General features: G+C 46.5%; 2 protein-coding genes across 2 annotated transcripts; both read right to left on the reverse strand.

Annotated features, from left to right (window-relative positions):
- Positions 1-11215: 11215 nt before the first annotated feature.
- LOC128398354 (vomeronasal type-2 receptor 26-like) lies at positions 11216-13921 on the reverse strand. Its single transcript, XM_053359359.1, has 2 exons — positions 13363-13921; positions 11216-12082 (listed from the first exon to the last, which is right to left on the reverse strand). The coding sequence occupies exons 1-2, from the start codon at positions 13522-13524 to the stop codon at positions 11216-11218; spliced, it is 1029 nt and encodes a 342-aa protein (XP_053215334.1). The 5' UTR covers positions 13525-13921.
- A 2950-nt stretch (positions 13922-16871) lies between these two features.
- Positions 16872-18108, reverse strand: LOC128424025 (vomeronasal type-2 receptor 26-like). Its single transcript, XM_053409800.1, has 2 exons — positions 18024-18108; positions 16872-17862 (listed from the first exon to the last, which is right to left on the reverse strand). Exons 1-2 carry the CDS (start codon positions 18037-18039, stop codon positions 16964-16966), a joined length of 915 nt encoding a protein of 304 aa, XP_053265775.1. The 5' UTR covers positions 18040-18108; the 3' UTR covers positions 16872-16963.
- Positions 18109-18361: the final 253 nt, after the last annotated feature.

An 18361-nucleotide genomic window follows, 5' to 3' on the forward strand; every position in this document is an offset into this window, starting at 1 on the left:
CATTGGTCTTTGGATTCAAATGTAGATCCACCAGATTGAGCCCAATGGTGCTGGTGGGGCTGGCAGGTGGGAGTTCTGGAGGCTTATTTCTCCTCTCATCCTGCTGTAAAGTGTATGCACTTAGTTATGCCAAAATCTCAAGGGGGGGTGGGGGGAGTGCCAGTGCCAACAGGCTCCTCCTACCCTTTAAGTAAAGGTAAAGGTACCCCTGCCCGTACGGGCCAGTCGTGTCCGACTCTAGGGTTGTGCGCCCATCTCACTTAAGAGGCCGGGGGCCAGCGCTGTCCGGAGACACTTCCGGGTCACGTGGCCAGCGTGTCGAAGCTGCTCTGGCGATCCGGCACCAGCGCAGCACACGGAAACGCTGTTTATCTTCCTGCTTTTAAAGCTGTACCTATTTATCTACTTGCACTTAGGGGTGCTTTCGAACTGCTAGGTGGGCAGGAGCTGGGACCGAAAGACGGGAGCTCACCCCGCCGCAGGGATTCGAACCACCGACCATGCGATCGGCAAGCCCTAGGCGCTGAGGTTTTACCCACAGCGCCACCCTTTAATGAGGCTTTATTTTTTCCACGCTTGAGGCTTTGTGTTATTGCTTATTAAATTTGTATACCGCACTTCATCCAAAGATCGCAGGGCAGTTCATAACATAAAAATATGAAACAAGAACACAAAATCATAAGAAAACCAGACCCCTAACCCCCCCTCCCACAAACACAGATGACAGCAAAAGTTGCAAGGTTTTTAGCTGGGGCAATTAGAATAAGATCCACTATTTGACTGTTGATTCAAAACCCTAAAATGTATTTTATATAGTCAACTTTTTATTTCTATTTCTATTTTTTGTATGTCGTATTGTTGTTTTATTGCTATGGCCGATGGCTGATGCAAATAAAGATTCATTCATTCATTCAGCCTCATTCTGCCCCTCCCACAAACACATTAAAGAGGCCAGAGAAAGTAAATCAGCCAAGGCCTGGTTAGAGAGGAACATTTTTGTTGTGGAGGTGGGGTTTGTGCGAACAAAACCAATTTCCTGGCAAACTGGGAATATCCCCTCGCCCACCCAAGTTTAGGGTGTCCCACACCTTTCCTCAGTGGTTTCTTTTTGTTTGAGAAAAATAAGTGACTCACGCAAATTAAGCTTTAATAATAGAGAAAACTGTAACAATATAGTCTAAACAAAATAAAAATAAAAAAGCTCATATCAATAACAAACTTAGTTGGTCTCTGAGGTGCTACTGGAAGGAATTTTTGTATTTAGTCTTGACTACGGCAGACCAGCACGGCTTCCTACCTGTAACTGTAGCAATATAGCATACAGAGAGGAACTAAATACAGCAGGAAGCAAGTCTGAGGCAAGAAGCAAGCGGCTGCTGGTCCCTCTTAATGGAGATTTTTAAGGGAACAGACCCTGAAGGGAGAGGCTGATCCTGGAGCAAAACAGACAAGCCCCGCCCACCAGGGATCTTCCGGATCCCCAAGTGCAGGAAAGTTGTTGTCTGCCAGGGGAATCTCTGGGATCCCAGGTGCCCTTTAATCTTAATTACAAACGCAGTAATAAAGAGTCCACTTGTTGTTTGTTGTTTTAAATTATTTTTATTCATTTTCCAAATTAATACATATCAAACCACATTAAATTAATACCATTTCTTAAAATCAGGTCTCCCGCTCCTGCTCCAAACATATGATCATCATCATTTCCTCACTTTGCTGCATCATTTCTTATTTAGAGTCCCGCTGAAAACCTTCACTTGCCGTTACACCATTCTTCCAGCTGGCTGCTTTTCCCACTGTTACAGAAGTTACCGGGGGGGGGGGGTAGGGCACATCTTTAAAGTTAAATGTTACAAATATTATGCTTGAATGTATCCTTTCAACTTGACAGCTCAGGGAATTTACCTAGCTTTAAAAATAATATAAAATCAACTCCTTTGCCAGTTACCTCCATTCCAAATCTATTTTCCCCTTGCAAAAGGACTCCAGGAAATTCCCAGAGGTGACAATTGCTGGGCTCATTGTTAGCCAAGGGAAGCCAAATCTCATCACCTGACTTGCCTCAGGCTCCAGACATGCAAAGGAACTTCTATTGTAATTTTGGGTGGTGGGTACTTAAGACATATTTGTCTATGCTAATCTTATACCTGAATCTTGCCCTGCCATGCCTGCTTATGCTAATCTTGTACCAAGGACTTGTCTGGACATGTTTGCCAAGGTTAAACTAGTGTAACCCCTGTCTACCCCTCCCCTTTTGTGACATGTCAGTGATGTAGCAATGATGTAGCAATGATGCTGTACAAACTGTATTCTGAGATATGGTGGGAAAGTTTCCTCAGGGTTCAAAATTCCTCTTTGAATCTGTTGCGCGATAAACTTTGGTCTACAGCTATTTGCTCTGATTGGTGGCTGGACTCCTTCCTTTATTCCGCAGGGCAGTGGCGTAGCGTGAGGGGTGCAGGGGGTGCCAGCCACACCGGGCACAACATCTGGGGGTTAGGGTTAGGGGGCGCAAATCCACGGGTAAGGGGGCGCAAATTACTTGCCTTGCCCCGGGTGCTGACAACCCACGCTACGCCACTGCCGCAGGGACCCACAGGCTCTGCCCAACGAGCTGGGTGACTGAGCAGCCTCACACCCAGATTTTTCCGTAACACCACCTTACAAACAGGACCTCCGTTGCATCTTATAAACGGCCAATGCATTTTGCATGTATAGTCCTTCATGTACAGTGTTGTTCCAGACCTGATGTGCTGGGAGAGTTCATTACGATCTTCCATTGCTCAGTTCTTTGCAGTGTTTATCTGGATGGCACAAGGTCACATTCCATTCCTTCTGCTGTTTACTGACTAGGCTATGAGCTGCAGCCATAAATAACTCACAGAATGCATATCCATACTCCGCCATTAAAATTCCTCTCTGGAGTTCTTCCTCGGTACACAGTTAAAGACAAGATCTTTTCTCAAATTCAGCCTCTTTGCCAGATACATTCAGCAGCAGGTCCTTCTTTTTTCAGTGCACCAACAGCATTCCTAGTCTAGTCCAGGAATAATTTTAAATAAAGTCCATTCAGCCTTGGTCAAGGGGGGAGAGCATAGTAAAACCTTATTAAATTCCTTGTTGAGCATAAATCAAAAGCCTCCCCCCTCTTTTCCGAAGTAGCAAACAGAAAAACCTAACAATGGCTACACAAGTCTCTTTCATTTTGAGGGGAGGGCAAGAAGAAAGGAGAGCATTTGAAAACCACAAAAGAGCACAAACCACCTTGTCCCCCCCCCCCTTTCCTGGCTGTTTTTAGTGTTCTCAAGCTTCAAAGAAAACATTCAGATGCCTTCAAAGAGCCAAGCCCAGTTCTTTTGGCATCTGACCGATTATATCAGAATTGCACTGAATTAACAAGTAGAATAAGGAAAATTAAAATATGTTAATGCATAATTAAGGCATACATTTGTAGTAAATAATATACAAGACAGTATGTAAATTGCTATTCCCAATGAAATAATATTATCCACATAATATTATCCACAAAGATTAGTATATTTTTTTTTACTAATCTTTGTGGATAATATTATTTAATTATCTTACTGCAATTATATCCAATCCTTTTCTGTCAATTACACAATAAAGATTGGGATATTCATGCTCCGTTACAGGAGTGTAAATGAAAAGAGTCTCTATCCAGAGAAGAAAAGGGTAAAAAATGAATCTCCCACCCTCAAAGTTTCTGAATTGTTTTGCCTTTGCTTTTGGCTCAGTGGTTTGGCTCCTTCAATCCAATGCCATCTTAAGTCCTTGTTCCCAGGTGCTCCTTTGTATTCAGATCAGGCCTCAGCACAATAACATAGCACTTGGGGAGGAAGATGCAGCCCAGGAGCCCAGCACTGGAGGCCAACATAGAGAAGATCTGCACAGCCACCATGTACTTCCCCTTGGTGCTCAGGTAGGTGGGCACAAAAGACACCCAAACACTGCAGAAGACCAGCATGCTGAAGGTGATCAGCTTGGCTTCGTTGAAGGAGCCAGGCAGCTTCCTGGCTAGGAACGCCACCGTGAAGCAGATGGCAGCCAGGAAGCCCAGGTAGCCGAGGGCAACATAAAACATGGCCACAGAGCCTTCGTTGCATTGCAAGATGATCTCTTCCACCTGGGAGTGCATGTCGGGCTCTGGGAATGGGGGAGAAGAGCCCAGCCAGATGGTGCAGATGAGAACCTGCACACCAGAACAAGAGATGACAATGGAGTTGGCCAGACTCTTCCCTAGCCATCTCCTCACCCTGTTCCCGGGTTTTGTGGCCAGGAAGGCCAGCACCACTGTGATGGTCTTGGCCAAGAGAGAAGAAACAGCAACAGAGAAGATGATGCTGGAGGCCGTTTGTCGGAGAAGGCAGGTCGCTATTCTTGGTTGCCCAATGAAGAGGAAGGAGGACAAACAGGAAAGCAGAAGGGAGGCAAGCAGGATGTAGGAGAGGTCCCGGTTGTTGGCTTTGACTATTGGGGTTTCTTTGTATTTAATGAAGATTCCTAACACAATGCCTGCTGTAGAAGATAAGAAGAGGACAATGGAAGCTAAGATGATCCCCAGATGTTCTTCATAAGCCAGGAAGGTGATAATCTTGGAGACACATTGATCTCTGTCCTTGTTTGGATGTTGATCCTCTGGGCATTTGGTGCAACGTTCTGCATCTGAGGAAGAGGAAAAGAGTGGCTTCAGCATCCCTTACATCCATGACCACCTGTGCTCTGGAAATAAGAATGTGTACAGAGGTAAAGAGTGGCAAGAAATTCTTTGTTCCTTTTTTGCAAAGGGCAAAAATGTTCCCTCTCTTGTAATCCTTCTCACCCACCTTCTTGGTTGGACATGGTTCCTTCCGCACATGGATCACAAGCATAGCAGCAAACAGGCTTTCCTTCTGGAACCACCTTTGCGAATCCAGGTTGACATATTTTGCTACACCTGGAACGAGGCACAGCCTAACCATAAAGATAAGAAGGTACATGGAGAATCAATAAAAATGATACAGGGAGAGGGAAAGTAGGGGCATTAGGGGTATTTGTGTGTGTGGATTTCAACCACATGGTTTGGAAATGACCTAATAGGATCTCTTTCCCCCCTGACCCTGTCCACGTTTTGCACAGAAGCATCTCTTTGTTTGTTTGTTCATTTAAATTTTATATCACACATTTATATACAATTCAAAGTGTTGGTGCTAACCTTTAAAGCCCTCAATGAATTTGGCCCAGTATACCAGAAGGAGTGTCTCCATCCCCTTTATCCAGCCCTGACCCTGAGGTCCTCCTCCGAGGACCTTCTGCTAGTTCCCTCCCTACAAGAAGTGAGGTTACAGGGAACCAGGCAGAGGGCCTTCTTGGTGGTGGCGCTTTCCCTGTGGAACGACCTCCCATTAGATGTCTAGGAAATAACTAACTAACTTACTTTTAGAAGGCAGCCCTGTACAGAGAAGTATTAAATATTTGAGGTTTTATTGTGCATTTTTGGGAGGAACTGCCTGCTCCTCTTGTACCAATTGTCTGTCCAGGTGTCCGAGGCTGGTCTGCAGAGGAGAGCTGGGAAGGCTCCCCACAGTCTGCTCAGCTCCTCTTGGAAGAAGAGAAGGAGTGGGAAGTCCATCCTTCTGCCCCTTCCCCAGCAGTTTAAGAAGGAGAAAGTGATAGGGCGGCTTTAGAGCTGCATGAGGAAATGTCTAGTTATGAGATGGGGGGGGGGGGAGTTAGAGAGCAGCCAGCAGAGATCTCCCTGGAGGGTCTGGAACAGGCATCAGCAAACTTCACCCTCCAGATGTTGTGGGACTACAACTCCCTGTTGGGATACTGCTGAGAAGTGAACTCCCCGCCTCGATCAGTAAACAAACAGCCGATACGTTTACTGTGAACATTCTCCAACCAAGCACAGAATGCCTTGAACCTAGGAAACACTTGCGATTTCTGCTCGAGCATAAACACATGAATGTACCTAGAAAAAGAATCAATTAGAACCATGAAGTACCTTGCTCCTCCCAAAGAGGGCGCAAGTGGACCAACCAGGTCTGCGTGGACTAGCTGGTAGGGTTTGGAAGCCTGCCTGCTAGACTCCTTGCCTTTTGGAGCAACCTTCACCTTGTTCTCTGCACAAGATACACATTTCTTGTGAAACTTACAGGGTTTGATGTTCAAACCCTCAACCAACCCAGGCATCTTGGCCAGCGCTTGCCAAGACATGTGACAAAATCTTCGATGTGCTTTATGAATACATCCTGCATGAAGAACTTTGTTAGTTTGTGCAACACAACAAGAATCAACATTTGAGACAGCAACAGCATTGTCATCATAAGTTATACAGAATAAGCCATCCATAAACTTTGCATGCAAAATGTCCTCTTTGCCTTTCCTGATGACACAGACTCTTGAAGGAAATCTCAAAACCACGCCCAGTCAGCTGTGGGACACTAAGCAAATTGTCCGCAGCACCTGGAACAAAAAGTACATCTCTGATGGTAGTGTGCAGACTTGCAAGTTTCACAGTCCCTACTCCTGCAATTTGCAACGTCCTTCCATCAGCCAGGTAGATCTCTCCGTCTTGAGGTGTGAAGGAGATAAACAGGTGCCGGTCTTTTGAAAGATGGCGGGTACACCCTGAATCAATAACAAACCTGGCCTTGGCCTTTGGAGCAGCCTTTCCAGCAAGCAAAACCTTGTTTTCCACCGGCGTGGGCTTTTGCAGCTTGCCCCCCTGCTCCTGGCCATCAGACTCGCCTTTAGCCTTTGGTGAAGCAGTGCCAGCAAACATAGCCTTGTTTTTCCCTGGCTTGGGCTTTCCACCCCCCTTCTGCTTCGGGCCATCTGCAGGCATCTGTTTCTGTTTACTTCTGGCCTTCCGGCCTCTGCAAAGTTGACCTTGGCTCCCATGAGAAACAGAGCTCTCAGCTGCCGACTCCTTGGCTCCCCCTGGAGGCTGGAATGCTGCCTGGGATGACATCACAGTCAGCTCCCCCTGCAGCTTGCAACCGGTGCCCTCAGCATCCCTGCATTCACTCGCATTCTGGGAAACAGCCAGGACCTCCGATGCAGTCAAACTCTGGGCTGGGATGACCGGCAGATGAGCTACTTTCAAAGCATTCCACATCTGACGTGCAGTCGTGTTGCCAGCTAGCGTTTTAATTTCCTCCAGAGAGACGGATAAGACTATTACGTCCATGGCCTTCGAATCTCGGGCCTTCCATCTATCTGTCAGAGGAACTGGAGGGGCTTCACACACAGTATGCCACACTCCAAACTGACACAGCAAACACCATTTTGCCCAGGTCTGATAATTGTGCCTGTTTAACTTTGGGCACTCAGCAGCTTCAGAGGCTTGGAAAAACTCCATTCCAGCTCTTTACTTGAGCCGTGAGTCTTTTTCACTTCAGAGACTCCTTATCTTGGCTCCTCATAAATCTTGAGGCCTGCTTGGCTCGGCTCCCAGGCCAATTAGCCGGCCGGAGTTCAAAGAGGCTGCCGCGGCAACAGAAAAGCCTCATTTGGTTTCGCTTTTCCCACACATACCTCAGCAGTCTGTCGCAGTCTTACTCTCCTGTAAGTGCCGTGAATCTGGGCCCGAAACCTGTTGTTGGGATACTGCCAGGGAGGCAAAGTCCATCATAGCCCCCAAGCCGGCTGCCGGATGATCCATCGACCTCCCGTAGACAGGCAGTATCAGCAATTAGCGACACAAAGCCTCAGAAATAGACTGCCACATTCTTAGGCTGGTGCACACTCTATTAGCAGAATTCACACAGCAAAAGATGCACAGCAAGAGAGCATATTTACAAGTTTATTCAGTGTTGGTCAGAACAAAGAAAAAACATGACTGCCTGCTTCGGTATGCTCAGGCAACAAGAGAGAAACGAAAGCAAAGACACAACAGAAACATCCTGTGAAACAGGAAATACGCAGACTCTGTGACTCACAGCCTGCTCCCTTTTAAGGTGGAACGGAAATATCCTAACACTCCCATCATCCCTATCTAACAGGACCAGTGATCAGGGATGATGGGAATTGTAGTCCCAAAACATCTGGAGGGCTGAGTTTGCCTATGCCTTGTCTGGAAGACTCCTGGGACTTCCCGCAGAATTTCGGGATGTTGTTGGGACAGAAGAAGAGGGACTCAGAGTAGCCAATGTCTCCTATGCGTGAAGACATGGATCTTTTGTATTGCAGCCAGATGACTGAATAAAAAGCCATAAAATATGTACTATTCTTCTTGCCTCTGAGGATTCTCCACTCGTGACGCCAGCTCTCGAATGTGGTTTTGCCAAACTTTAGGATTCGGGTAATCTACCACATGCCAAACTACAGGGTGCACACACCTGGTTGTAAGATTTGGGGTTTACAAAAAACCAGCCTATTTTGATGCTGTGGGGGGAGTGAGGACAGTGCAGGGGGGGGGGAAGAGTTCCGGTTGCTGCTTTCTTTCTTCCCCAGGTGAACAGAGAGCAGAACCTGGCTGGGAAACATAGTCTGCCTTTTCTCAGGATGCCTGGGCGCTAGCGCATTCTTGAGCCTCCAGATTCCTCTCCCCTCTCAGCTGCTGTGGCAAGAAGGAGCAGCGCTGGCAGCTGAAACTGGGTGGAAAGGACACCATTGGTCCCCCTTATAAGGTCATTTGGCAAAAGAGGCTCCAGGAAGAGCATGAGCAGGATCTCTTAGCCTTCTTCCTCGGTAACATCCCCTACCTTGTGAAACTTCTCAGGCCACTCAATGGCTTCTGGGTTGATGGTGAACTTGACGCCAGTAGATGCCTCTCTACTTATACTGCCAATCTTCACTAGAGCACGAGACCTATTGGGAAACATCACCCAATTCATGATATCAAAGTCAGGAGGCAGCTCCCAATTCTCATCCAAACATATTGTGCCCCTGGAAGTATTCAAACACTGGATTTCTTTTAAGAAAAGGTGGAGCTGGAATGACAGGGAAAACAGCAGTATTTCATTGTTTCTCACTTGGAGCAAGGAGCTGTACAAAATAAGATTAATACTAATAATAAATAAGATCAATACAAACGACAATACAATCAGTTTTTTTTTTAAAAAACCACGAAATGCCTAACAGACACTTTGGTCTATTAGAAGTAGCTGAGAGAACATCATTTTCACAGATACCCCTTTCATTTCTAGTGAAGATTGAATTCATATAGCTCCGTTCATCCAAGGATCTGATGGTGGATTACAGCATAATTAAAATTCTTTATGTTGCTCTTGTACATGACATCTGGTGAAAGGCCTGTGTCAGGAACGTGGCTCACCAGAATGAAGGGGAAGAGTCAGACTTAGAAATTGAATAAGTGAAAGAAGGACCGACTCTGCAGATGAGAGCTGGCTGACAGTCGACAAAAGGGCAGTTCGACACTCCCACTTTCTCAAGGAAGATACTGTTAGCTCTTAAGAAGAGGAAGAGTTGGAAGGCAGCCAGAGTGTTGCTAGGCAATCAGCAGAGGTCTGAGACTGTGTTAAGTGAAAGTGGGGCGGGCAAAGGCCAGCCTCTCAGTCCCCATTCTAGGAGACTGGATAAGATCAGAGGGCAACGGAAGGGCAAGAGGGGAAAGGCAGGAGTTTGGCATCCTTCTAGCTGTGGGAGGGCTGAAGATTCAGACTGACCAACTATCGAGCAGGCGAGAAGCCGTGCTCTGGAGGTGTTTTGTTGAAAGCTGCTGGAGAGTCATTGCTTCTTGTTGGGGCTTGCTTGCTTGCCAGAGATCATTACAGGCTGTATCGCAGTGGAACAGCACCTACTTTTCACACCAAAGGCCTGTGCTTCAATCTCCAGTCCCTGCAGGTGAGGCTCTGTCTGAAAGTCAGGGGAATAAATCCCTGGAGGCAGCACTGAGGTTGATGGGCCAGTGATCTGACTCAGTATAAGGCGGCTTCCTGTGCTCCAAATGGTCATGCCTGCTCCAAGTAAAATGGTTCAATAGCTGCATTTCCTTTCATCACCATGAATGCTACACAAAGTGATAAGGAAAGGCAGTTCTTCCGAGGTTAGAGAGATTCATCAGCAGATTCAACAAGCATTTCATGTTTCCTAACTGAGCAGGTGCTACAGGGTCACTCCACAGAAGGCCTTCATAACCCCCACAATCATCATCTGATGGACTTGTTCATGCGCACGTCTTCTACAAGAGGTCTGGAGGGTGGCAACACAAGAACAGGCCTTTTCTGTGGCAGTTTGTGTTATTGTGTTATTTGGTTTTTTGTTATGACAGTTATCTTTTTGTAAGATGCAAAGATCACCAGTGTTGAAGCAATGATTCTTCAACATCAACTTCGTTGGACTGGTCAAGCTGTGCGGATGCCTGATGATCATCTTCCGAAGCAACTACTCTTTTCCGAACTTAAAAATGGGAAGCGTAATGCTGGTGGTCAACAAAAGAGGTTTAAAGACTGTCTCAAGGCAAATCTTTAAAAAATGTATAAACACCGACAACTGGGAAACACTGGCCTGCGAGCGCTCCATTTGGAGAACAGCCTTTGCCAAAGGTGTCCTGGGTTTTGAAGACACTCAAACTCAGGACACAAGGGAGAAATGTGTTAAGAGGAAGGCACGCTTGGCCAATCCTCATCGTGATCAACTCCCGCCCGGAAACCAATGTCCCCACTGTGGAAGGACGTGTGGATCCAAAATTGGCCTCCACAGTCACCTACGGACTCACTGTTAAAGCCGTGTTCATGGAAGACAATCTTACTCGGCTACAAGTGATCACCGAAGAAGAAGAAGAAGAGGAGGAAGAGGAGGAAGAAGGCAGACTGAAGGTCTTCAATGACTCCTTGCCCACAGAGATAGCAGTGTGGTTTTTGATGATAGCCAGACACAAGCTTGGCTGTCAGCTTTCACTTCTGAAAAGAAGCTGAAAAGAAGCAATTAACCTCTGGTTGCTTTGAAAAGCTGGATTGTTGTTTTCCTGCCCTGTGACTCAAGTGACTGCAAACTGAGAACCATCATCTTGCCCAAACCATACTGCAGTCCCTTTATTATGGACCACAAAGACCTCCTTTCTTAATGATCTTTGGAATGGGATGATTAACAAGTGTTTCTGTGTCTGTCAATAAAAAACCAGTCCCTGTTGAATTAACTGTTTTACGTAATAAAGAGAAAGAAAGAAAGCTCCAGCTTACAGCGTTGAGTAAAAGCAACAAAGAGCTGGATTTATTGTGTGGATTGAGAAACTTTTGTCTCACTCCTACTTTTATTCCACCGTTAGGACAATGGATTGCAGTTTGCAGAAGGAGGAAGGAAATACCTGCCATGACTGAAGTCTTCCTTGTTCCCATTCGGCTCCTTCTCCCACCATCAGCATCCGCCGGGGTCTAGATGAAAACGCAGCATTTAAGGCCTGGGCTGCACCTTGAACATTGATGTAAGTGCCATAGCTGTCAGCAGACAGGACTCTCTCAATCTCCCCTTGGGGCAAAGACTTCCGTTCCTCCTTCTCTCTGCATCTTATCCGGCCTTTTGGGGATAAAACATGCTTTGCATATGAACAGTTAAATGCTTCCCACAAAAAATAGAAAAGAAGATTGGACAGTGGTCCATCATCACCACGTTTGGTGCTCCCTATTCTGGTCTTAATTGCGAAAGAGAGAGAACCATGAATGTACTGGAAGAATGCACAAGGGAAAGTCAAGCTAACACTGATGTCCTGGAAAGCTGTTGTGATCCAGACTTTGGCCCCTATTTCCTTCTCATAATACATACATATTTCCATTATTAATATGATTCTCACTGTATCAGTTACATAGCAAACAAATACCCTGGCTTGTCTCCAGTTGAAAAGAGCATCACTTGGCTTCAGCAGTTGCTTTAAATCCTCTTCTGCGAATATTTTTGACAAGGCAATGCAGATCCCTCTTCTGATCATCATAGGTGTCATAATGCTCACAAACCTTTCTCCACTGTCATTCTCTGGAGCCAAGAGGCCAACCCATGTCCATCTGAAATGGAGGAGCAACTCCACGATCCCTTGGTACTGACTTTCCTCTTTGGGGAGCATCTGGTAGACGAAAGGGAACTGTGTTTTATCTTCAAGAACCTGGGCTGTGAAGCCATAACTGAGCTGGCGAAGAAAGGAAAGAGTAATTGTTTTGCTTTCAGGAAGGGAGTAGATATTTAGTAATCTGAAATGATTAATATCTACCCACAGTTGTGCTGGTGGGGCTAATGCGAATTTTATTCCGAAACATCTGGTGGTGTCAGGAACTGTTCAGATGAGAAGAAGAGGTGGAGACCCTCAAGAGTCTTCCAGGGAGGGGGCAGAGGAAGACAGCATGGAGCCAGGTTTGTGGTGGTGGGAAAAGGACACAGCCCAGAAGAAGAAAAGAGCTGGGGAATGTTGGGAGGTGAGGAACAAGGGCAAGGTAGCAGATTCACCAGCCCTGAAGAGAGACAAGAGTCAGATGCAATGGAGACAAGATCAGAGCCAGTTGAGACTAGGTCCCTTGGGAGCCTGCTAGATCTTCCTCCTTCCTCTAAAACCAGGCGTTTCACCCACATCACAGAGCAGAAAACGACCCAGAAGGGGGCAGAAGGGGTCCCTTGGCCGCCACCGTAGGCAGCAGGAGGGGTCTGATATGCAAGCTGGGGCAAGGAGGAGGGGGCACACTGGGCAACAGCTCCAGCCGGGAGGGAACATACTTTGTGGTTCTCTGTCTGTTTCGTTTGATACTAAGAAGTGAAGGGATAAAGATGCTCCCTGCTTGCCTGGTTCCCCTTGCCAGTACTTTGCCTGTCAGCTCCCTCCCTGTCAGGTGGGGGCCAAGTAGGAAAAGGCTCGGTACATTCAAAAAAGAGTGTTGGATTTCACTTCATTTATTATATTTCTGTGTTGCTTTTCATTTACAAAAATCACAAAGCGGCTCATGGACAGCAAAAATGTGATAGAACATCACAAATGCAACATAAATCATATAGAATAATTTACAAACCATCAGCATTTACACTCTATAAAAAAAAACTATTAACAAAACAACTCATAAGCTAAACAGCATTATTTCAACAAAAGGAACCTTATTAACAAAATACTACAGTATGTAATCTATGGAACAATATTAATATCCTCAACAAACCAGCAACCAGAAATGAACTGAGCACTCTTGAATTCATGCACCCAGTCTCCCCACCGCATAACTCATGATCTCTCTCTTGATTCATTTCACTAAAAGACACATGCAGATAATGTCCATGGCAGCAGCTCAGGGCTGGAAGGTGGGGCAAGGCAGGTGGGAGAAGCCTTGGCCTGATGGCCAGCACATAGCTCAGGGTTTCCCCCCTTAACTCCCCCCAGGAGAAAGTAGAGTTTCCTACAGTGTCCCTCCCTGCCCTCTGTCCCATTCATACCTGTGGGATTTTGTAGATGCCTGACATGGTGGAAATCTCCTTTGAGATGTGAGAATCACTCCTTCCAAGAACAGCCAGAAGGGGATTCTCTTCTCCGCAGCGATAATTGGGAATGTTTCTTCCGCTGCCTGCAAGCAGCTCTAGCATGGCATCTGAAGTCATCCTGGCATCAAAATAGTTCTCATAGAGGTTGTAGCCAAGGGTGGTGTTGGGTAAGAGCCTGAGATCCTGGTTGATCTCCTGGATGGTGAACAGGAAGGACAGGGTATGCCAGTAGTACCTAGCGGACTCACTGGAATAAATGGATCAATTATAAAGACTGAAACACAATTTGGAGGCGAAGGGAAACAAACATAATATTATCCCAAAAGATTAGTATCTATTTAATCATCTTATTGCATTTATATCCAACCCTTTTCTGTTCATTATACAATACAGGTTTGAAGATTTGTTCTCCAAACCAGGAGTGTAGATGCACACAGTCTCTTTCCAGAGACTAAAACAGAGTAAGAAAATGAATCTCCCTCCCCCCAAATTTGTGAAATACTGGGAAATTGCTTCAAATGTTTTACCTGTGCTTTTGCCTCAGAGATTTGGCTCCTTCAAAGGGGGGCTGTACACATTCCCCAGCTCTTATTCAGAAGGCAAAATGGGGGTCAAGTAGGGGGGTGTTTTGCAGGGTGACCAGTGGGTTAGTTAGGAGCAATATGAGTTCAAGTGGGGAAGCACCAAACAACTCAAAATATCTGTACATAGAAATGAGAATGAGAGAATGAGAATGGGAAGAAGAAGAAGAGGAGGAGGAGGAGGAGGAGGAGGAGGAGGAGGAGGAGGAGAAGAAGAAGAAGAAGAAGAAGAAGAAGAAGAAGAAGAAGAAGAGAGGAATTACTTACTCCACAATCCTGGTGATTGGTGTCTGGGAAAAGAGATATGGATCACGTTCATAAAAGCGTTTTGGAGATACGATCCCACCAATGAGAAAGTCTCCAGGCCGGTAGTAATTGCGAGCATCAGTTTGATCTCTGGTCAGATTCAAGGAGCATTTTGCCTTCTGCTTCACACAAACTCGATGGGAGCAAATTAGCAGCAGGAGCAGCAACGATCTCATCCTGGCTCTGCCTCCTTCACACCTGTTGTGTGTGGCTCCTCTTCCTTCCTGACCCAGCCAAGCAGGAGAATCACAAGACTCTTGCAAGACCAAAGCTGCAGCGGCTTTCCTGGGATGGGTGGGGCTCAGCTCTGGCTTCCCTCTCCCCCCCAGCCCTTCACCTGCTCCAAATCCTGACTCACTCTGTCTCCAACACAGGATCTATCATCTGCAACAACTTTTTCTTTTTCATTCACGGTACAATTAATAATGTCATGCTGTTGGTGCTTCAGATGCAATCTCCAGAAATATCTCTTGGGCTTTTAGAAGATGAAATCACTATGATTTTGATAATTATAAGTGGAAGAAATTTCACCTAGATAACTTTCTGGCATCTTGAATGCCTCAAGCGGCAACTGCAGATCTGGAGGAAAACACGTTTGCAATGCTGCTCTAACATTTGGCATAAATCAATGGGGGGGCATGTTTTGCCTGAAATTTGTGCACAGGACCTCCAGAGAGAGACCTGCACCTGGATCCGACAAAGTCCCAACTAGTCCAACACCCTGTAGCTCCCAGTGGGAAACTAGAGAAGCAGGACAGGAGGGTCCCAAGGGAACTGCTCACACCTTCTCAAAGAATCGGGATGCTAATCTGGGGAACCGGGTTCGCGTTTCCGCTTTTCCACCTGCAGCTGCTGGGTGACCTTGGGCTAGTCAAACTTCTCTGAAGTCTCTCAGCCCCACTCACCTCACAGAGTGTTTGTTGTGGGGGAGGAAGGGAAAGGAGAATGTTAGCTGCTTTGAGACTCCTTCGGGCAGTGATAAAGCCGGATATCAAATCCAAACTCCTCCTCCTCCTCTTCTTCTTCTTCTTCTTCTTCTTCTTCTTCTTCTTCTTCTTCTTCTTCTTTAAAAGCACCCATGGTCCTGCTCCGCCTCCACAGGGGAGAGGGCTGTTGTGCTTAGGTCCAGTCAGGGCTTTTGATGGAGACATTGGGTTGTCAACTGTGAGAACAGGATGAGGAATGACAATGAGCCGTTGGCCTAAATAAGCCAGCAGACTCCTCAAATTCCCAGGGCTGTTATTTCCTAGTTGCACTGCTAATATGTGAGTGCCATCATAAGCACTATGCTGCCACCGATGGAGGAGGAAGGCACACTTGGCAAACTCTCACCATGATCAACTCCCACCCAGAAACCTATGTTCCCACGGCGGAAGGACGTGGAATTGGCCTCCACACTCACGTTAAGGCTGTGTTCATGGATGACCATCTTACTTGGCTATGAGTGATCGCCAAAGAAGAACAAAGATCATACTCACCATCGCCAGATGGGAAACCCATCTCCAAAGTGGAATGTGACCCAGGCCAAACAGATAAACTGCCAACCAATGTATAAATTATGGCTGCTATATGCCCAGAATTTTGCGGACAGTCTCCATAGAGACTCCATAGTCTCTTACAGACTCACTCTCCCATTGATTTCTGGAACTGGCATCCCTTGTCCAGTGCTCATTAATGGCTCTTTCTCATCCTGGGGAAAGGGACACGTGGGGTGCTGCAGGTTCTGTGACCTTAAGAAGCGTCTCCACCTCCATTGTTCAGCCCAAAAACTGAGGTTCAGCTCCAAGGGCTTTCTGGCAGTTCCATCATTACAATATGTGAAGGGACAGGGAACCAGGCAGAGGGCCTTCTTGGTAGTGGCGCCCGCCCTGTGGAATGCCCTCCCAGCAGAGGTCAAGAAAATGTAACCTTCAGAAGACGTCAGAAGGCAGCTGTGTATAGGGAAGCTTTTAAATGTGTAATGTTTTATTACGTTTTTATATGAGCTGGAAGCCACGCAGGGTGGCTGGAGCAACCCAGTCAGTTGGGAGGGGTACAAAGGATACCTAGGTCTTGAGGCCCTCAAAATAAATTTTAAGCAAATTGGTGAAGCAGCAAAGAGTTTATTGACTGCATACGTTCTTGCAAGAAGTGGGTGTCCACAGGCAAACCCGAAATTAGCAAAACACAAGCTTATATCCCCTTTACCCAAGCTCAGGGTCCCTCCCCTGTTTCCCCATTGGCTGGGTACGCGCAGGGTTTACAGCCTATCACGACCACCTGATTAAAATACTAAAATGCCCGCCTTTGTTAACATTACCCATTACCCTTAATTCCGACGACTTCTCATATTTGTCTTTCCCCTTATATGGTCTATGCTTTCAGCGTTTTACACATTGCCTCAAGCGATAAAGCCACATCCAGAGCACTAGTGGATATAGCTGAGTACTACAACAACAACAACAACAACAACAACAACAACAACAACAATTCATTTTTACCGGTCCCCAGCCATTCTACATCTACATCTGCTGATGCATACAGATAAGTTGCAAGCTCCCTTGTTTTTCTGTCGTTCTAACCATAATCCATTCTAAACATAAACTTTAATCCAAAAACAACTATGTGTGTTTCCTTTCTGCAGTGCTGGGTAGAATCAACATGGAATACTATACAAATCCGATGCCATCTTAAGTCCTTGTTCCCAGGTGCTCCTTTGTATTCAGATCAGGCCTCAGCACAATAACATAGCACTTGGGGAGGAAGATGCAGCCCAGGAGCCCAGCACTGGAGGCCAACATAGAGAAGATCTGCACGGCCACCATGTACTTCCCCTTGGTGCTCAGGTAGGTGGGCACAAAAGACACCCAAACACTGCAGAAGACCAGCATGCTGAAGGTGATCAGCTTGGCTTCGTTGAAGGAGCCAGGCAGCTTCCTGGCTAGGAACGCCACCATGAAGCAGATGGCAGCCAGGAAGCCCAGGTAGCCGAGGGCAACATAAAACATGGCCACAGAGCCTTCGTTGCATTGCAAGATGATCTCTTCCACCTGGGAGTGCATGTCGGGCTCTGGGAATGGGGGAGAAGAGCCCAGCCAGATGGTGCAGATGAGAACTTGCACACCAGAACAGGAGATGACAATGGAGTTGGCCAGACTCTTCCCTAGCCATCTCCTCACCCTGTTCCCGGGCTTTGTGGCCAGGAAGGCCAGCACCACCGTGATGGTCTTGGCCAAGACAGAAGAAACAGCAATGGAGAAGATGATGCTGAAGGCCGTTTGTCGGAGAAGGCAGGTCGCTATTCTTGGTTGCCCAATGAAGAGGAAGGAGGACAAACAGGAAAGCAGAAGGGAGGCAAGCAGGATGTAGGAGAGGTCCCGGTTGTTGGCTTTGACTATTGGGGTTTCTTTGTATTTAATGAAGATTCCTAACACAATGCCTGCTGTAGAAGATAAGAAGAGGACAATGGAAGCTAAGATGATCCCCAGATGTTCTTCATAAGCCAGGAAGGTGATAATCTTGGAGACACATTGATCTCTGTCCTTGTTTGGATGTTGATCCTCTGGGCATTTGGTGCAACGTTCTGCATCTGAGGAAGAGGAAAAGAGTGGCTTCAGCATCCCTTACATCCATGACCACCTGTGCTCTGGAAATAAGAATGTGTACAGAGGTAAAGAGTGGCAAGAAATTCTTTGTTCCTTTTTTGCAAAGGGCAAAAATGTTCCCTCTCTTGTAATCCTTCTCACCCACCTTCTTGGTTGGACATGGTTCCTTCCGCACATGGATCACAAGCATAGCAGCAAACAGGCTTTCCTTCTGGAACCACCTTTGCGAATCCAGGTTGACATATTTTGCTACACCTGGAACGAGGCACAGCCTAACCATAAAGATAAGAAGGTACATGGAGAATCAATAAAAATGATACAGGGAGAGGGAAAGTAGGGGCATTAGGGGTATTTGTGTGTGTGGATTTCAACCACATGGTTTGGAAATGACCTAATAGGATCTCTTTTCCCCCTGACCCTGTCCACGTTTTGCACAGAAGCATCTCTTTGTTTGTTTGTTCATTCAAGTTTTATATCACACGT

Source organism: Podarcis raffonei, chromosome 12 (genome assembly GCF_027172205.1).
Source record: "Podarcis raffonei isolate rPodRaf1 chromosome 12, rPodRaf1.pri, whole genome shotgun sequence".
NCBI classification, from domain to species: domain Eukaryota; kingdom Metazoa; phylum Chordata; class Lepidosauria; order Squamata; family Lacertidae; genus Podarcis; species Podarcis raffonei.

What these genes read in the sequence shown, in the direction of transcription:
- LOC128398354 (XM_053359359.1), bottom strand. Translation starts at nt 13,524, where the DNA reads ATGACTTCAGATGCCATGCTAGAGCTGCTTGCAGGCAGCGGAAGAAAC. An exon ending in GCATCTACAAAATCCCACAG is followed by an intron (nt 12,083 to 13,362) that starts GTATGAATGGGA and finishes TTTCTTCGCCAG; the next exon opens with CTCAGTTATGGCTTCACAGC.